General features: G+C 35.9%; 2 protein-coding genes and 1 long non-coding RNA gene across 6 annotated transcripts; 2 read left to right on the forward strand and 1 right to left on the reverse strand.

Annotated features, from left to right (window-relative positions):
- Positions 1-3049: 3049 nt before the first annotated feature.
- On the forward strand, positions 3050-7842 carry LOC103439378 (monocopper oxidase-like protein SKS1). The gene is made up of 9 exons (XM_008377941.4): positions 3050-3511; positions 4412-4521; positions 4600-4870; positions 4965-5103; positions 5520-5886; positions 6231-6596; positions 6682-6760; positions 7102-7301; positions 7408-7842. Exons 1-9 carry the CDS (start codon positions 3359-3361, stop codon positions 7508-7510), a joined length of 1788 nt encoding a protein of 595 aa, XP_008376163.2. The 5' UTR covers positions 3050-3358; the 3' UTR covers positions 7511-7842.
- Positions 7843-9273: 1431 nt separating this feature from the next.
- On the forward strand, positions 9274-11937 carry LOC139198089 (uncharacterized). Its single transcript, XR_011583426.1, has 2 exons — positions 9274-9455; positions 11310-11937. It is a non-coding gene; the product is annotated as an uncharacterized lncRNA (long non-coding RNA).
- Positions 10796-14226, reverse strand: LOC103439384 (NAC domain-containing protein 7-like). 4 transcript variants are annotated; one of them, XM_017333754.3, is made up of 4 exons: positions 13564-14226; positions 12436-12676; positions 12065-12336; positions 10796-11869 (listed from the first exon to the last, which is right to left on the reverse strand). In XM_017333754.3, the coding sequence occupies exons 2-4, from the start codon at positions 12593-12595 to the stop codon at positions 11336-11338; spliced, it is 966 nt and encodes a 321-aa protein (XP_017189243.1). In that variant the 5' UTR covers positions 12596-12676; positions 13564-14226; the 3' UTR covers positions 10796-11335. The 4 variants fall into 4 exon arrangements, with proteins under 4 accessions (XP_017189243.1, XP_028944514.1, XP_070682438.1 ...); XM_029088681.2 differs by having other exon boundaries at positions 12436-12620; positions 13564-14212; XM_070826337.1 differs by having other exon boundaries at positions 10796-11872; positions 12436-12620; positions 13564-14207.
- Positions 14227-17589: the final 3363 nt, after the last annotated feature.

Genomic DNA, 17589 nt, shown 5'->3' on the forward strand with positions numbered 1-17589 from the left:
TAAGAAAAAAATAAATAGTAATTTAAAATATTGACGTGGTTTAACCGTGACTACACAAAACAGGAGGGCACGAAAAGGGTACCGGAAGTGGAGCGCAGACAACCCTTGTCCTATTTTGTATCATTCTTCTTGTGCCGCATACGTTGGGTGCACGTCTTTCATTGACAATAGTAAGATTCTCATTAATCGTGACTAAGATACCAATAAATAAAATATGGAAACACAACCACCTCACAGTCGCCATTTTCCCTCAATTCCCACAATTTGTTCACTTGAAAGTTGTGACTTGCCACTACCACTTTTGTCCACTCAATGCTAATATTTCACTTGAGATATTAAACTTCGACAATTGCTAAAATTTTACAATTTTACTTACAACGTCATAACAAAACCACGTCATCACAATAAGTTTAACCGCATTGATATATTGTCATTATCATATTTACGAGTGGACCTTCAATTTTTCTTCAACTAATTCATACAAATACCACTATTAAATGCTAGCCAGTTGGTCACAGTTAGCGATTATATACACTATTCCTTGTTCGGTTGGATACGATTCATTTCACTCGATAAATGAAGATTTGGACATCACTAAATGTATACTTACACAAGTCAAGATAATAAACTCATAAATATATATAATTGGTGATACGACAATTCATTTCGGACATTGGTTTTAAACAAAAAGAAATAAACAAATGTCATATATAAAGCACAAGGTTTGTTGGATGGTACAAGCCGGCCATGTAAATTTTGGATTCTATTGCATTGCACATGCTGCCACACAAACCTTAGCTCTCACGAAAACTCCCCAAACCTGTATTTCACCAAATCCATACATATAATGGTAAATATTTGGCCAATAAAATAACTATATTATTTAAAATTTACCAATAAAGTAATATTATCTAGGTGAGACAATAGTAAAGTGAAAAACAAGTTTAGGGTATGCAAATTAATGCTCCTTACTTAACATAATCATATTTTTAATCACCTTCCTGATTGACAAGTCAACTAATCTTTTTTTTTATGACAATGGAAAATCCGACATTTTTAAACAGTTTAGACGTAAATTTTACGGTATTTTTCTGTGCCTATACATACACATTTTGACGATTAAAAACTTCGGAATATTAATCCTTAATTTAGTTAGAAAATATAATTTCTTACTCACTAATTTTGTTTGCAACAGACAACGTGACATGGCAACAGATTATGCCACCTCAGCAAAGAATCCCAAAAATGCAGTTGCCCAATGCATATGTTTTTTATTTTCCATAAAACAAACTGTGGAATTAGTAAACGAATTTGGATCCTCTTCGAGGTAATTGGTCGGGATTCTCCTGATCAGTGTTAAATTTAACGGTTATAATTATTATAACTTTTAAAAGATCCTTATTTATAATCGTTGGATAAAAATTCAACAATCCACGTAAGAGGATTGACCAGTTATCTCGAAAAGAATCCAAATCCTTCGTAAACCGTGTAGCCTGCGTGTTCCAGAAAGACAATAATCACCCAGAAAAATAAAAAAAAGGGAAAATTATTTATAAAAAATAAAAAACACAGTCAGCATATTTGGGGTGGGGCCAGAAGTGGTTGCTTTTGCAGAGGATGAGAACGTTAGAAAATTTGGGCGAGCGGGAGGCGCCGAAACTTGTGCCTTTTGCGTTAGTGGGGCAGTTGTGCGAGAAACTACTATTCGCACCGGCAGCACCCGGTAAATCAGTCACCAATTATCTTTTTTGGCTTTTTAGCCGAAATGATTATGAGATTTGCAGAGCTCATTATTTTAGTTTCTGATATTTGAAATCAATAGAAGTGGTTTCTGAATTTGTCCACCATCAATCATTTTGGTCATTCTATGAAAAATTATATTAAACAAAGACCAAAATGACAAAAATGCAACCAATTTATTAAACAATGGACAAAAGGATTTGACAAAAATTGAAGAGTGTTTTTGTTATTTTAGAATTTGACAAGAAAAATACTATTATAGCATTTAAAATATCGATATAAGTGAAAATATGGATATGCGAATTTATAAAAATATAGATAGATTTATCATTTTCGATGATATATTGATGTCAATATTGTTATTGGTATTGGTTGACTTTGATGGGAACTATAGAAAATTCCAACGAGGTGAGGATCAACTTATTTCTAATTAGTCGAAATTAGAGAAAACTTTCTCAAAAAATTTAAAAGTTCTACATTTGCAATGAGTCTTGGCAAAATCTTTGTAGTGAATCAGTAAATATAATCGATATTCATTGATTTTCCTCTATATCATTGATATAGAAAAAAAAAACTTGTATGGTGCTTAACATGCCACTAGACTTTGCTTAGTGATGCTACCGTCAACTCAAAACTTGCCATTTGTTAAACATTAATATGATTTCTATTTAAAAGTTTCAAAATATTTAAGTACAACAACTAAAAAGATTATTTAAAATTAAACGATAAAAATAAATAAAAACAGACCCCAGTTCATCTCCATCTGCACACCACTACCCACCCCCTCTCAATTCATGGGTTTCTGGGTAAAGACTTTAATTAAATTTACAGAGAACAGTGACATTCAAACCCCGATCCAAAAAAAAAACTCTCCCCTTTATTTCTTAACAATTTTCACTTTGTAAAAAAGAGTTTGATGATTAAAGGAAAACAAGAAAGGTTTGTTGAATCGAGAAATATGTATTTCTGGGCATGCATTGACATTGACTAAATTAAGGGGTTGGGTTGATGGGGACGGGAAGGAGGGGAGAGGGTGGAGGTGAGCTCGGGATAATAAATCTTACATTTTTTTTCGATTTTAGTTTATGCAGTAATTTTTTTTCAAGTTTTAGATTAAATTTAATAAGGAGAATCTTATATTAATTTGGCTTAATACATGGTAAGTTTGAGTTGCAGTGGAGTGCCATTCAGTAAGGTTTAGTGGCAAGTTTGCTTTCGTCATTTATTTTCATATCTATTATTGATTTTTCAGATATTTATTATTTGCGAAAAGAATAAAACTAGAAATCCAACCGATTGAGGCAGTCACCTGCGGCACTCCTTAATATACGCGCGTTAAGCCAAAAATTTCGAGAAGCGGAAGTGGTTGTAGCGCAACACTGTCGTGACACGGAGCCTTCTCCATTCTCTCTTACCCTCTGTGAGAGCAGCTGAAGAAGAAGAACGAAACTTCCTCTCCTCTCTTCGTCTTCTCACACTCTCAAAACCTCGTTTCCGCGCGCTCTCTCTCTCTCTCTCTCTCTCTACTTTCTCTCTCCTCCTCTGATATGTAAAAGAAACTCGCCGAATCCCAGAAAGTTCGACTTTGATTTCGTGGACTTCGCGGTTGCAGACCCCCATGGCGGCTCTGTCGAGGTTCTCTCTGTTTACTTTGTTTTCTCTTACCTGCATTGCTCTGCTCTCGACTCTCTGTTCTGCTGGAGACCCCTACGTCTTCTACGACTTCCGCGTCTCTTACATCACCGCCTCCCCTCTCGGCGTTCCTCAGCGGGTACGGTTTTCTCGTCTCCCTTTCATTTGGGTTTTACTCTGTTTATTTACTGCTGAATGATAGTGCGAACGCCTGTTAACTTTTCTGTTTAGCTCTGGATCCATTGGAACTGCTATTTAATACATTTGTAATTCATGGGTTTTGTGTATTTTTGTGATTTATTTATTAAATCTGTGGTTATTGCTGTTTGTGGGTTTATATCAGTGACGAGGGTTTTAGTGACAGTGAGGTAGATTGGGTACGGTTTTCTCGTCTCCCTTTTATTTGGGTTTTACTCTGTTTATTTACTGCTGATGATAGTGCGAACGCCTGTTAACTTTTCTGTTTAGCTCTGGATCCATTGGAACTGCGATTTAACACATTTGTAATTCATGGGTTTTGTGTATTTTGTGATTTATTTATTAAATCTGTGGTTTTTGCTGTTTGTGGGTTTATATCAGTGACGAGGGTTTTAGTGACAGTGAGGTAGATTGGGGTTTAAGAAGAGCATATATAGATCATTTCGATGTGGGTTTTTGTTTTTCCAGCCATTCTTGCTTGATTTTGCGTGCACTCATGGATTATTTCTGGTCCTGTTAACGAGGGTTTTAGTGAATGTGAGGTGGATTGAGGGTTTAAAAAGAGTATTTAGTGAGTCTTCGGTTTTTCAGCGATATTTGCTTGATTTTGCAGTACATATTATTTTTAGATTATTTGTGTCCTGATAGTGAAATTTTATTGTTCTAAAACCCTTGTGCGGGAGGGGTTTTACCCCCTTTTCTTATAATTTACGAGAATATTTTCGTTTATGTTTGGATGATTAATGTAGATCTTAGGTCATGTGTGTATCTTACATTGTTTGGAGTTTGAGCAATTTTCGAAGTGTATCATTACATGTTTTTATTGGAATTTTGATTGCAGGTTATAGCAGTTAATGGGAAGTTTCCAGGTCCTCCTATCAATGCTACTACAAATAACAATGTTGTTGTTAATGTGCACAATGAATTGGACGAAAATCTCCTGATGACATGGTAAGGTTTTTGTACAAATTTAATCGTATTTCTTGAATGGGATGTTTTTGAGATGTTTGTGATGAATTTCTTTGACAGGTCTGGGGTTCAAATGCGGCGGAATTCGTGGCAGGATGGTGTTCTTGGCACAAATTGTCCGATCCCTCCTTCATGGAATTGGACTTATCAGTTTCAAGTTAAGGACCAGATCGGGAGCTTCTTCTACTTCCCATCTCTTAATTTGCAGAGAGCATCTGGAGGTTTTGGCTCCTTTCATATTAATAACAGGGCAGAAATTAATGTTCCTTTTAATCTGCCTGCTGGTGATATCTTCATTACTATCGGTGACTGGTACACACAAAACCATACGGTCAGTATTTGTTGGTGTGTTAGTCTTTTCATGTGAACAATGAAGACTGAAGTTCAGGAATGACCTCCTCCCTTTCCTTTCCTTTGATTTTTAGGCACTGAGAACTGCTCTTGATGCTGGAAAAGACCTCGGGATGCCAGATGGAGTTCTTATCAATGGAAAGGGACCTTTTCAATTCAATAATACCCTAGTACCTGATGGAATTCAGTATGAAACCATCAATGTTGATCCAGGTATATATTTTAAAGGCTTTTGCAACGATCATCCATCCTCCTTCCCAACACTCCATCCCTTTCAATCTTCACTTTGTTTTCACAGGTTATCTTGCTGTCTGACCATGAATATATAAACGTTGCATTTGGTCTTTTTCTGTTTTGCTTCGTTTTGTTTCATATTATTATTGTTTGATATGAACATTTGTTGACAATTCCATTCTACTATCATCCTTTTATGTACTACCTGTCTAATTTGGATACATTGAAGCATATTTCTCCCTGGTAAATATCACTAATGTTGATTAAGGAATTTGGATTTCCTAGTCTTTGGAATTGGAGACATGAAATGGTGAAACGTGTGGTGTGATATTATTATTTCTGTGATATATTTTGTATTCTCTCGGATGGTTGTTTCAAATTAATGTGTTTTACAGGAAAAACATACAGAATACGAGTGCACAACGTTGGTATTTCAACAAGTTTGAACTTTAGAATTCAGAATCACAATCTGGTTTTAGCTGAAACAGAGGGATATTATACAATGCAACAAAACTATACAAACTTAGACATTCATGTTGGACAGTCATATTCATTTCTTATTACCATGGATCAGAATGCCAGTAGTGATTACTACATCGTTGCAAGTGCGAGGTTTGTAAATGAATCACTTTGGCAAAGAGTTACTGGTGTTGCTGTCTTGCACTATTCCAACTCTAAAGGACCAGCAAGTGGTCCTCTCCCTGACCCTCCCAACGATTTTTATGACAAGACATGGTCGATGAACCAGGCATTGTCTATCAGGTTTGTTTTTGAAGATTTATATTCCTTCAAGATGTTGATTTCTTGTAACATGTCTTGTGGTAGAAAATGTTAAAAGTTTGCTATTGAGGAGCCATCATTTCTCTTATCTTAAATCAACTTGAACAGATGATCAGTTCTTGACTTAAATTTACAGAAATATTTAGATCACTGCCATAACGGATGATTCAGTTAGATGCTGTAAACTATGCCTTGTTTTCGTTCGTGCATATATTGGATTTGCATTTTCCTCATTTCTTCCCCTTAATTGTTGGGTTTTAGGTAAATTCTCAGAGTAGTTCATTACTAGTTCATTCGTCTGAAGTCTTTGGCTTTCTTATTGCTAGGCAAAATGGATCTGCAAGTGGAGCTCGCCCTAATCCTCAGGGATCATTTCACTATGGTCAAATTAATGTCACTGATTTATACGTGATAAAGACTGTGCCACCACAGATAATTGGTGGGAAACTGCGAGCTACGCTGAATGGCATCTCATTTGCCAACCTTACTACACCAATCAGGCTTGCAGATAAGAACAATGTTAGAGGAGCCTATAAGCTTGATTTCCCCAATATGCCACTTAATAGAACCCCCCGAACAGACATATCTGTTATCAATGCTACATATAAGGGTTTTATTGAAATCATTTTCCAGAACAATGACACCGCAGTGCAGAGTTTTCATTTGGATGGATATTCCTTTTTTTTGGTTGGGTAAGTTTTATTTTCATTTGTATCGTTTTATATCAGCTACTTTGAAATTAGTTGGTGTTTAGAGAAAATGATTTGATGTGTGCAGGATGGGTTTTGGTGATTGGACTGAAAACAGCAGAAGTGCATATAATAAGTGGGATGCAATTACTCGATGCACTACACAGGTTTGTCTTTTGATCAGAAAATCTGTTGTTCTGATTCTTTATGATACCTTTTGCTTTTCAGCCGGTTATTATGCCCTTTCTTAAAAATCTAGAGAAGAAACTAAATGGAAACCCTAGAAAAAAAGTCCTGATGGCCGTGTAGCAAATATTTCGTGCATACATTCAAGTCAAATGCAAATGTGTAGATGTTTGATGATATCTGCTTTAGCATGTGACTTCTGAAATGATTGCTTACATGCTTATTGTCCAGTCTGTTCATGCATGGTATGAGGATGACTCTGGAATATGCTTGTTTTATGTCTTGCATGAAGTGTTTGTGTTTCTGTCCTGTGATTGTGTAGGTTTTCCCAGGGGCATGGACAGCAGTGCTTGTCTCACTTGACAATCCCGGAGCGTGGAATCTTAGAGCTCAAAACCTTGATAGATGGTACCTTGGCCAAGAGACATATCTGAGAATCGTTAATCCAGAGGAGAGCGGTGAAACAGAGTTTGGTGTGCCCGATAATGTTCTGTATTGTGGTGCCTTAGCCAGCAGGCAGAAGTATGCTTAACAATTCTCACTCCTCTCTCTCTCTCTCTCTCTCTCTCTCTCTCTCTCTCTCTCTATGAAAATTATCATTTTTATTTTCTTTCTTTGGCATCTTCAGGGAACAGAAGCACTCTTCTGCAACATCAATTTCCGGGGGAAGTTCGAGGCTGCTCATCTCTCTGCTGGTGGCATTCTTCACTTTGGTTTGTACTTTTAGATGATGAGTTAATTAATGGCGACGGTTGATTCCGAGCAGTGATGGCTTTTTCGTGCTGAATTGCTGGGTTGGTTGAAATACAGATGGTAGTTTTAGGTGTGCAAATCAAAGTGTGATGGTGGTAGATTTCGGGTTTTGGGTGGTTTTAGTGACAGATAAATGCTTGTTTGTGGCTTTTTCTGTGGCGATACTTCCCCTACCATAGCGTTGTAATAGGTCATTTCGTATCCAACATTCTTTTGTGCGTTTCTCTTGAAATTATGTGTACTCATGAATTGCAGTCTCATGATGTTTAACCCCATTATTCTCAATCAATATTTATACCATTTGACTTCATTTTTCTCTAGTTTCCCATGCGTTTTTTTTTTTTTTTTAATCTTTTCTAAATTTTTTTTATGATGATTTTTATTTGTCCTTTGAGAATGTGGGCCTTGACCGGCCCACAAATTGTCAATATGTTTTTTATGATGATTTATTTCGGTCATTTCATGATTCATTCGGAAGTTATTGCCTCACCAACTATCTAATCAAATATGAGCTTTTTTTCAGGCGAATTTTTTATTTTGCTCCCCCGCCTAGGAGGTATTATCACCCGCTTCCAGCTGTTGTTCACTTGTTTTTTATTTTTATTTTTGTACAAACGATATTATCTATCTAAGGCGTGGAGAATGGGCTAAATTTCACAATGGACTAGCAATAATGTGATTCAAATTCGTCTTTGGCGAGAATCGAACCTAAGACTTCTTACTTACAAGTGAAGAGAAATACCATTAAAGTTATAGTACTAAGTGACAACTGTTGTTCACTTGTTTGAACTAGGGTTTTAAACCAAACTTGTAATCAGAGGATAGATGGGCCAATTTAGTTGAGATTCAATGGGGCGATCAACTCTTCTATTGTTGTCATCTTACAAGAAGATCTTATTAGCATGTGAAAATTTTAATTAAAAATCCCGTGCTTTTTGAAAAACCACTTGAAAAGCACTTCCTAATCAACTAAATTAGTTTACGCTATAGCATTCGTTCGATCCCAACGAAATGGCGACTTTCTGAAACTGACGATAGGATCAAGGACTATGTGACCTAGAAAAGCAATGTTTAAGGGTAGGTCTAGGACGGGGACCCGATTCAGAAAGAGGTTAATTTGTGGGTTAATTGAATGATAGCAGTCACATGGACTAAGTATGATTACACTGGATATCATCCTTCTTTCACAAGCAAGAATTTCAGAAATATACAAAACCCTAATGACATATTTGCAATTAATTACCACCTTCTAAAGTCTTTTTCTGTTCATGTCATGCGTATGGGTAACATTTTCTTCTTACACTCATTAGTTCATTCTTTTTTCCTTTTTAAATTTTAAAACTAACTATACGATTAATATTTACAAATACTGACTTATCCACAATAAGCTAATGGGTTAGAACGTAATATCTAACTAACTATAAGATATATAATATTCTCGCATTCATCTGAATCAAACATAAAACTTTCTATAATAATCAAATCAAGTAGAAATTAGGTGCCGCTAAACCAACTGATATACGAACTGATCACTTGTTCACTTGACTTTTCTATCCTAGGATACCCCATTGACTTAATTAATTTCTTCTCTTGTTCTCTTTGGAACATGCCTAATGAGTATGTCGCAGTCGCACCAAAACTTTCATTGCTTGAAAGGGACTGTCAAGTTTGACTTGGCAACAAGTAAATAATGAAATGATCTATCCAAATAAATAGGTAGCCAATGTCCTCAAATTTCCTTGCAACCGTTTGTTCGTTTCTCTTGCATGCAAATGCTACAAAATTCAGAGGGCATCTGGAGCTCTCAAAATCCCTACAATATAGAACTGATATCTATATTTAGCAACTGGGTGTATTTTATGCTTTGGTGCAAATTGCCTCCAGCTTATCTTTCTCACATATGTCCACGATCCCCATATATAGGTTAGTAGTTCATGTTCTTTTTTATGTATTTTTTTCAAAAAAGTTCCAAGTTTAGTTGTAAGTTCAGCTTAAAATTTTCATCTGGGTCGGTTGCATGTTTCGTTTTCAAGTTAGAGATAGTTTTTCTTTTTGAGCTCCTCATGGTAGTGCCAAATACATAAGAGAAGAGTGACATATATAAAAAGTTGATGAAGTAATGCATTAATAGACATTCTTCTCTCCCTTGATTTGCTCGTAGCTAGCTTAGAATTTGAGCATTAAGTTCTCAATAAAATTGTTTCAACACAAAAACTGACGCACTTGTTGATTTGCTATTGGATGTGAATCTCACCAATATTAAAGGGTGTGTCAACAAGTATGTGATAATTTTGTGTGTCCAACTAGCATCACCCTTTAATTAGGGTGAGAATAATGAAGAAAATGAAACTTTGCTATTGTATATAAGAGCCTATGAAACACGGCCATGTGTATAATCCACGTATTATAATATTACATCACAAGTTGTGAAGACCACATTTTGTAAACTACATCTAAACCGTCTCTCAAATAGAAGTAGGGTCCACAATCCAAGTAGGTTCCACTTCTATTAGAAGGATAATTTTTATGTGATTTAGAAAAGGTGATCTCTCTAGCGCTTTCAATATTTTAATGCATTGACATGATATATACCATATAACCTTATTCCAGTACCTAATAAAAAATATACCTTTCAGTAAAACACATTAACTTTTCAGAGTCATACAAAATAACATTTCAAAGTCTATGACAACGAGGACCCAAAAATTAGCTATAGACCACTTCCAAACATCTGCCCTATCTAGTACTTATTAGAACATGCTAATTGATAAGAAATTTAATCTAAGCATACTCTGTCAGCGCTTAAAACCTACCTCTTGTGGTGCCGACTATATGGATACGTGTTCCTGCTGGTTGATTGAATTACATACTTGCCTTCTACGATTTAAAAAGAAGGAAATGTACTATAACTGCATTTGGCAAGCTTTACAGCAAAGCAAGTATTCATCATTCATGTAATGTATATATAACTTTATTATTCCATCTCTCATATCAGATATCATGATATAGACAGTAACCGGAGCACTCGATCGTCTTTCCACTAATGTTTTGGGTGCTAAATTTGTGAGCAGTCAATAGAAGAAACAACCATTCTGGTTAGGCAGATACATTATATAAAAGAACTTTTTCTCCTTTTTAGAGGAGTAATAGAGAAGGAGCAATAGAGAAATTCGAACTCGGAGTCTCGGATGCAAGGGTGAATATCCTTAACCAACTGAGCTACATGCTCCTTGCATTATTGAAAAAAATTAAATACAAAGATATAGAACTCCAACTATATATAGTAATATTAATATCATTCAGTTGACATACAAAGTAACATTTCTACAATCAATCGACCACCTGGTCGAGTTTGTTAACAGCGTACATGGCTGTTAGCTATAGGTAGCACATAATAAAGTCCCATGACATGCAAATAAACAATGCTTCATCAACTTCATTTCTTCAAGCAAACTCAGCTCCATGCACGGTCCGCTTGCTAACTAGATGTAGAAATTTCAAAGTGATGACTAATTTGATGGGGTTAACTTACTACTCAAACAAACAGAAGTTTAGAGTTTAATTAAGTTACAATGTTGATGCAGTAGTTTTATTATGTACAGGGAAATGTTGAGATCAATATCCTCTCGATTATCCCTAATGTACTTAAATCCTATGATCAGTATGTATATATATATATACACACACACATACACTACTAAATGATTAATTTCATATGGTGTCGCTTCCTTACGAATGTTTGAGTATTAATCCATATTTGTCTAATACATAATATAGACATTTTATTAACAGGGCATGTAATATCATGAGTAGCTATTTCCCTTTGAGGCGTCATCCTGGCTAAGTTGTGAAGCTACAAACTTGTCCAGCGCTCGCCAATCAGTCAGTTGATCTACTGTTCGCTGATGATCATCATTACTATTGTTACCATAGACTACACCATGAAAGTTTTGGTCTTGATCTAATGGCTGAAAAGTGCAAGCGTGGTTAATGTCGATACCATATGCATGAGGTGCCATGGAGTTGGAGCTGCTCACAGCTGTGGCTGATGATGATTGAAGTAGTTTTGGGCTTCCGAGAAGAGGGAGCTGGAAGAAGTGCTCGTGGGGAACCTGGAAGGGCAAGTGATCAAGCTCTTTCTTGCATGCATAACTAGGAAGCTGGTGGTATGGCACCATGTTCATGTTCATAGAGCTAGAGTTGTGCCCTGGTGAGTCCAAGTCTGGCATGAAGGAGACTTGGTCATCGTACCAACATGGTGACTCGTGTTCACTCATCTTATTTCTCATGCTTGCAATTTTCTTCTTGAATACTCTACATACAACCCATCCTTCTTCCTGCTTTAATTGCACAAGAATCGAGTTTGAACACAATGTAATAAGGAAATACAAAATTTATTTTATCATCTCAACTGACCTTTAAGAGTGTACTATCTCTTGGTTAAAGTAGTACAATACATGATCAGTTAAGATGATACAAATATGGTGGCATGTACATTAAAAATTTAGAATATGTGCAATTTCAATTCTTGCCTGCGGAGTTCCATTTTCATCAGTTTCAAGGCGGTATTCATGCATAATCCAATCGGACTTCTGACCATTTGGGGCTCGACCCTTATAAAACACTAAGGTCTTCCTCATGCCAATTAAGTCATGCTTTGAATAAATGGCCTTGTCTCTTCCTGTGGCTTTCCAAAACCCTGCAGCTGTGGCTCTGTTTGTTCGAGTTCCAGTAGGATACTTCTTATCTTTATGGCTGAAAAAGTACCAATCGTTTTGCTCTTCTGTCCCTATTCTGCATATTTCTGTACTTACAGGTTTATGTAACTGATATTAGTTGTTGTCCAATTGATTAAATAAATTGAAGTTACTCCAATATCTTGGTTGTGATAATGTTTATATACCTTGAAGATCCCATGGCTCAATTTTATAGAGGTCGACATCTTTAATAACATCGAGGTCAATCCTTCTTGAAGTAACCTTTTTCCTGAGGTAGTAATCAACAAGTTCTTCATCCGTCGGATGGAACCGGAAACCAGGGGGAACGTGTGAAAAAGTTTCCATATTGTCCAGCTTTTGGTCTTCGGTCCTGAAATTTATTTGTCATACTGATCATATAGGCATGCATGCATGCAAAGTTTTATCCTGAAACAATATTCAACCAACTGTAAATTGCCTTACACAACCCTAAGGAATCATCTCAATGGAATTTAATTTTCGTTAATTTTTGTGTACTTTAGCCCTAATCAAAGACATGTGTGCATGCCAAAAAAATAGATGATTATCAGAATGAGCTCGATGTAACATATGCAACATTTTCTTTGTAAGTAATCAATGGTGACTGATTTTGTCTGATTTTTTCAACAAAATGAGCTCGGATGAGTGATGATTGAGGTCGTTTAACGCTTCCGCTCGAAATTATTGAACTACTGGCTACTTAACTAAAAGTTCATTTGACCTAGCTAATGTGGGAAATTTATCGATCCATTGTGAAGTTGATAATGAAAAGTGTCATGTAATCATGAATATTCAATTAGATGAATGAACTCGTGAAAAAAAAAGGGTTCTTTTTGGGGAGTTCATTGTCAATGCTATGTAATTCACACAGAATATTTAATCTGATACAGAAAATGATGCTTCAGATGAGAAAAAACTTTTTCTGTATGGTAATCATAAATACTTTTGATAATCGATCTAGGTGCAGGCAAGAAAACATGAAAGAAATCAAAATAACAAAACTGATCATTCCAAATAAATTGTACTTTACTGTTATTGTTAATTGGATCAGAAGGTCGATGAGAATCCAGATCATGTAAAAAAGGAAAGCCATATTATTATTTTTTTCTTGAGATACGGTTGATGAAGAACAAGTTTCTACCCTAGCAAACCCTCTTGTTCGAGCGGAAAATAACCGAAATTATAATATTGAAAAGCTAACCCACAAAGAATTCAACTCAAGAATACTTGGAGAACAAAGAAGTAGAATTTCATGAAGAGAGAGAGAGAGAGAGAGAGAGAGAGAGAGAGCTTACAGAAAAGAAAAATCTTTAGATTTGCAGTCCACGGATCTGATCGGTTGTGTGTCAATCTTCCTCACGACTTCAAACTATAGAGGGAGCTGAACGGAGGTTACAGATATCAGGGAAGAAACAAGGACAGCCGAGCAGAAAATGTCAGTGATTTGTAAGATTTATATCAGTACTGCCCTCGGGAATTGAACACGAACTTGTTTTCTGGTCCCCAAAAACTTTATTGTCGACTTTTCTGGATTATTTGGATCCCGAGAAAATAAGAAAGACAAGCCAAGAAAATGGAAAAGTTGAGGAATGGAAGAATAGAGACCAAGTAGGTTTAAATAAGCAGAAAAAACCCTAAAAACAAAGTTACAGCTTCTGGTTAATGTCTTAGATTTTCATTGTCTTGTCTCTCACTATCGATAAAGGCTAGATTGCGGGGAAAGATTAGGCGGGAAGAAAGGGTGGCGCAAAACTGGCTGATCAAACAGGAAGCAAAGCTCTTTCTCTACTGCCACCTCTACCCGCCACTGATAGTGATAGAGACCGAAACCTTAATCAACCCATATATATATATATATATATATTTCAATATTGTTTGTTTATCTGAGCTAGCTTGGTCTCTATGCCAGTGACAAAGATTGTCAGAGAGAGAGAAATGTGGACTTAAAGATCAAGAACAAGTAAGATATATGAGAGCTAGGGATATAATGATGACGTATTGGAACGGCCACCAGCCAAAAAGTTACAAACAAATGCGGCATCATCCTTCTAGTCCCTACCATTAATTACTTACATCCCTCGATCCCCCTTTTTTTTTTAACTCTCAACTCCAATAAATTTACGATCATGATCATGGTGTTGTTGCTGTGTCCATATGAATCGTGATCCATGGTTTCTTGCATGTTCCACCACATTTTTCTGGGGTTTACCACACGTGGAATTGCTATAACTAGTAATTGGCTCTAGGGTTTTACTGATCTTTCTTAGTATTAGGTTTGTTTTCAGCTGTGTTAATTATATCTTCCATAATTAAAGTACAAAATAAATGGGGCAAAGTAACAATCATGGATGATTAATTCAAAGTGTTGTTGAAGAAAGTATTAATTTGGTTCGGTAGATATGGTTCTGGCTCAAAACCAATTAAAACTAATTAACCATTATGTTTTCACAATAATTCTCTAGCATTGTTCTTAATTATTATGGTGTTGTTGATCACATATAAATTACAATAACGAATTCAGGTGTCTGATTACTTATTTCTAGGACATGATAAATTTTATACTTGTTGGCTGCTGATTTGTCAAAAAAAATTTACAATGTGACGGTTAGAATTATATATGTGAATTTTGATAATCTTAATCTAACTGTTTAAATATTGTTGCCTCTCTCTATACCGATATATCATAGACAAACTCCAACTTAAAGGGTGAGACCTAAAAGTTGATGAAACCAATGGTGAAATTATAGCACTCCAATACGCTTCTCTCTACAAACCCTAGTCCTATTACATATTCTATTGATATCAACTCGTGACCTATACGCTTCCATTGTCATCATTATACGCGGTCTTAAAATATCTACCTACATGTTCTTTGTCAGCTGAGTCGACCGTAACGGAGCTCGAGCCCCGTTCTAACACCGTCCTCTCCTTCCCCGTTCCATCGAAAAAGGAAGGGCAGCACAGGTGGCAACTTTCTACTTAACTAACGTTGTCCTATATTCTTTAGTATTGACGGTGTTGTTAGTTAGGGTTTTTGCACGAGTGCTTTTCCAGAAGAAACGTGGGACCCATTAACCGACGTTTAATATCAAGAAAGTGACAGTCCTCCAAATGGCTTCTTTATCCTGAGGTGCTGGGCGGAGTTGGGCGGAGCGAGCTGAGCGGAGCCGAACGGACCGAGAGTGTTGAGGAAGGTTTTGGAGGGACTGGGATGAGTAAAGTAAAGGGCGGCAGGTGTGGTGGGATGTGGGACCCATACAGGAGGAGAATGATGGCCTCGACGGCTTGGCAATCCGGCGTGGGCTAGCCACTATCATTGAGCTCGCAAGTTGAGGGAGGGACGACGGAGGGATCGTGTATTTTTCTGAGTTGTGTCTGTCGGATCCGAGCTCGCGTGGTCCACTCGGTGAAGAGATATTTCAATATGATCGAAATACGATATGATACATCACGTGCTACTACATAAATAGTGTAATATGTTTGCTTAAAAGTTAATATTTTAATATATAATTTTTTTTACTATTTATATAAAAAAACGTGATATATCATTTTCGATTACAATAAAAAATATCTCCACTCGGTGGCCCCTTCCTTTGTGTACCAAAACAAAACAGGCTTTAGTGGGTCCTACTGTTGGGCTTTAGGAATGAGCACACTTCTTCCCGCTAAGACTCAGCGGTCGGCAGCCTGCTCCCCTCGCATTGCAACCCAGAAGCATGGAAAAAGATCAACCGTGTGCGCGCGTACATTAGCTAAGTAAAGTTCAGTTAGGGTTAGTTAGTGCGAGAGAGGACAAACTTATCCATATAGTTATTTCAAGCTAATTGCCTAACTTACTCGAGAATGTTATTGTAACGTTATTTAATGTGAATAACATGTTGATATATATATATATATATATATATATATATATATATATATATGTCTATACTTTTTCATATAACGTAGATAAATAATTTAGCATACTGCTACAATAACATTTTGGTTCTTGAAAGATCTTCTGGTGCAGCCTCATATACCTCTATGATTTTTATGAATATATAAAAGTATATATCTATATTTTTCATAATGGATTCATATGCAAATGAAGATCACAAAGCGGTCTGATACACGAGCTTTACAAATCGAACACTTGCTTAATCAAACAATCTCTCATATTAATATAGAGCCTATCAATTCAAGTAGATTCTAATTGTAATAAAAAACAGTACAAATATGATATGAAAAATATAATAAGAATAAATTTTTTGTAATTAAAATGGAAATAGCTTGTATAAATTAGTGGTGAGATTTTGAGTATTCATGTAGGTCCCGTATTTTTCATGATGACGGATGAGAAACATCATTGTTTCCGTCCAAACGTTTTGGTGGACGGTAAGACTCCGTTGTTACATAGACGTGTCGTCATTTGGGTGGCTGAACTTCTCCGCAACCAATAAGGATGCGGCTTCCCTAATACTCTTAGGGCCCCACATCTAATCATCTGCCTACGTCTCAGGGTCCCACCCCGTATAATCCCTGGATTCGGAAGGATGTTTTTAAGAGATATTTTTCGGTGTGACTGGTACACGTGATGGTACATCACGTGTCACTGTACAAATGGTGGGATATGTGTACTAAAAAGTTAATAATTTAAAAAATAAAAATTTTCATCATTCCTATTAAAACATATGGTGTACCACTTGTATTCATGTTACAACTAAAAAACTGATCAGGTGGCGTTGTTGTTCTTGTTCTTAATTTAATTGGTAAAAGATAATATTGCCAAAATATCCATAAAGCTTCGATTTTTCAACTAAAGTTTTTCATTAGTTTTTTGACAACATGAAAATATTTTTCTTACGTTTTTAAGTGTCTATTTATAATTTTTACTAACATAGGGGCACACACAAAAGTGTGTGAGAAATTTTTTTTATTTTTTGTTTTTGAAATATAAGGAGAGAGGAAGGGGGTGATAGAGAATGTGGGAGTTGGAAGTTTTTATTTTTTTTATTTTTTTTATTTTAATTAGAGATATGTTAAGATCACATGTATGTGAGGTTTTGACAAAAAAGGGTAAAATTTGATTGTGTGAAATTATATTTCTGCCCCATATTTATTATTCATGTTCTATTTTAATTAGAGAGTTAAACTAGTAATTTTATAAAATTTTAGTTGATAATGAATGTTTTATTAATTAGTAGAGATAATTGCTTATCTAGCGCCGCGTTTATTACCGCAAATTTACAAACTTCCTTGTAAATGCTCTATCTCACATCGACACGTCAATGCCTTCGTATTTCAGTCCATTCAATAATTTACAATATTCTCTTCTTTGATTA

This window comes from Malus domestica, chromosome 01 (assembly GCF_042453785.1).
Source record: "Malus domestica chromosome 01, GDT2T_hap1".
In the NCBI taxonomy this organism is placed as follows: Eukaryota; Viridiplantae; Streptophyta; class Magnoliopsida; order Rosales; family Rosaceae; genus Malus; species Malus domestica.

Bases quoted from the DNA above. Each gene is read 5' to 3' on its own strand.
- LOC103439384 (XM_070826337.1), bottom strand. From the start codon at position 12,595: ATGGAAACTTTTTCACACGTTCCCCCTGGTTTCCGGTTCCATCCGACG. The intron at 12,337-12,435 runs GTATATAAACAT...CTGTAAGTACAG, and splicing joins TGAGCCATGGGATCTTCAAG to AAATATGCAGAATAGGGACA. The intron at 11,873-12,064 runs GCAAGAATTGAA...GTGCAATTAAAG, and splicing joins ATGAAAATGGAACTCCGCAG to CAGGAAGAAGGATGGGTTGT.
- LOC103439378 (XM_008377941.4), top strand. From the start codon at position 3,359: ATGGCGGCTCTGTCGAGGTTCTCTCTGTTTACTTTGTTTTCTCTTACC. The intron at 4,871-4,964 runs GTCAGTATTTGT...TTTGATTTTTAG, and splicing joins GGTACACACAAAACCATACG to GCACTGAGAACTGCTCTTGA. The intron at 6,761-7,101 runs GTTTGTCTTTTG...GTGATTGTGTAG, and splicing joins TTACTCGATGCACTACACAG to GTTTTCCCAGGGGCATGGAC.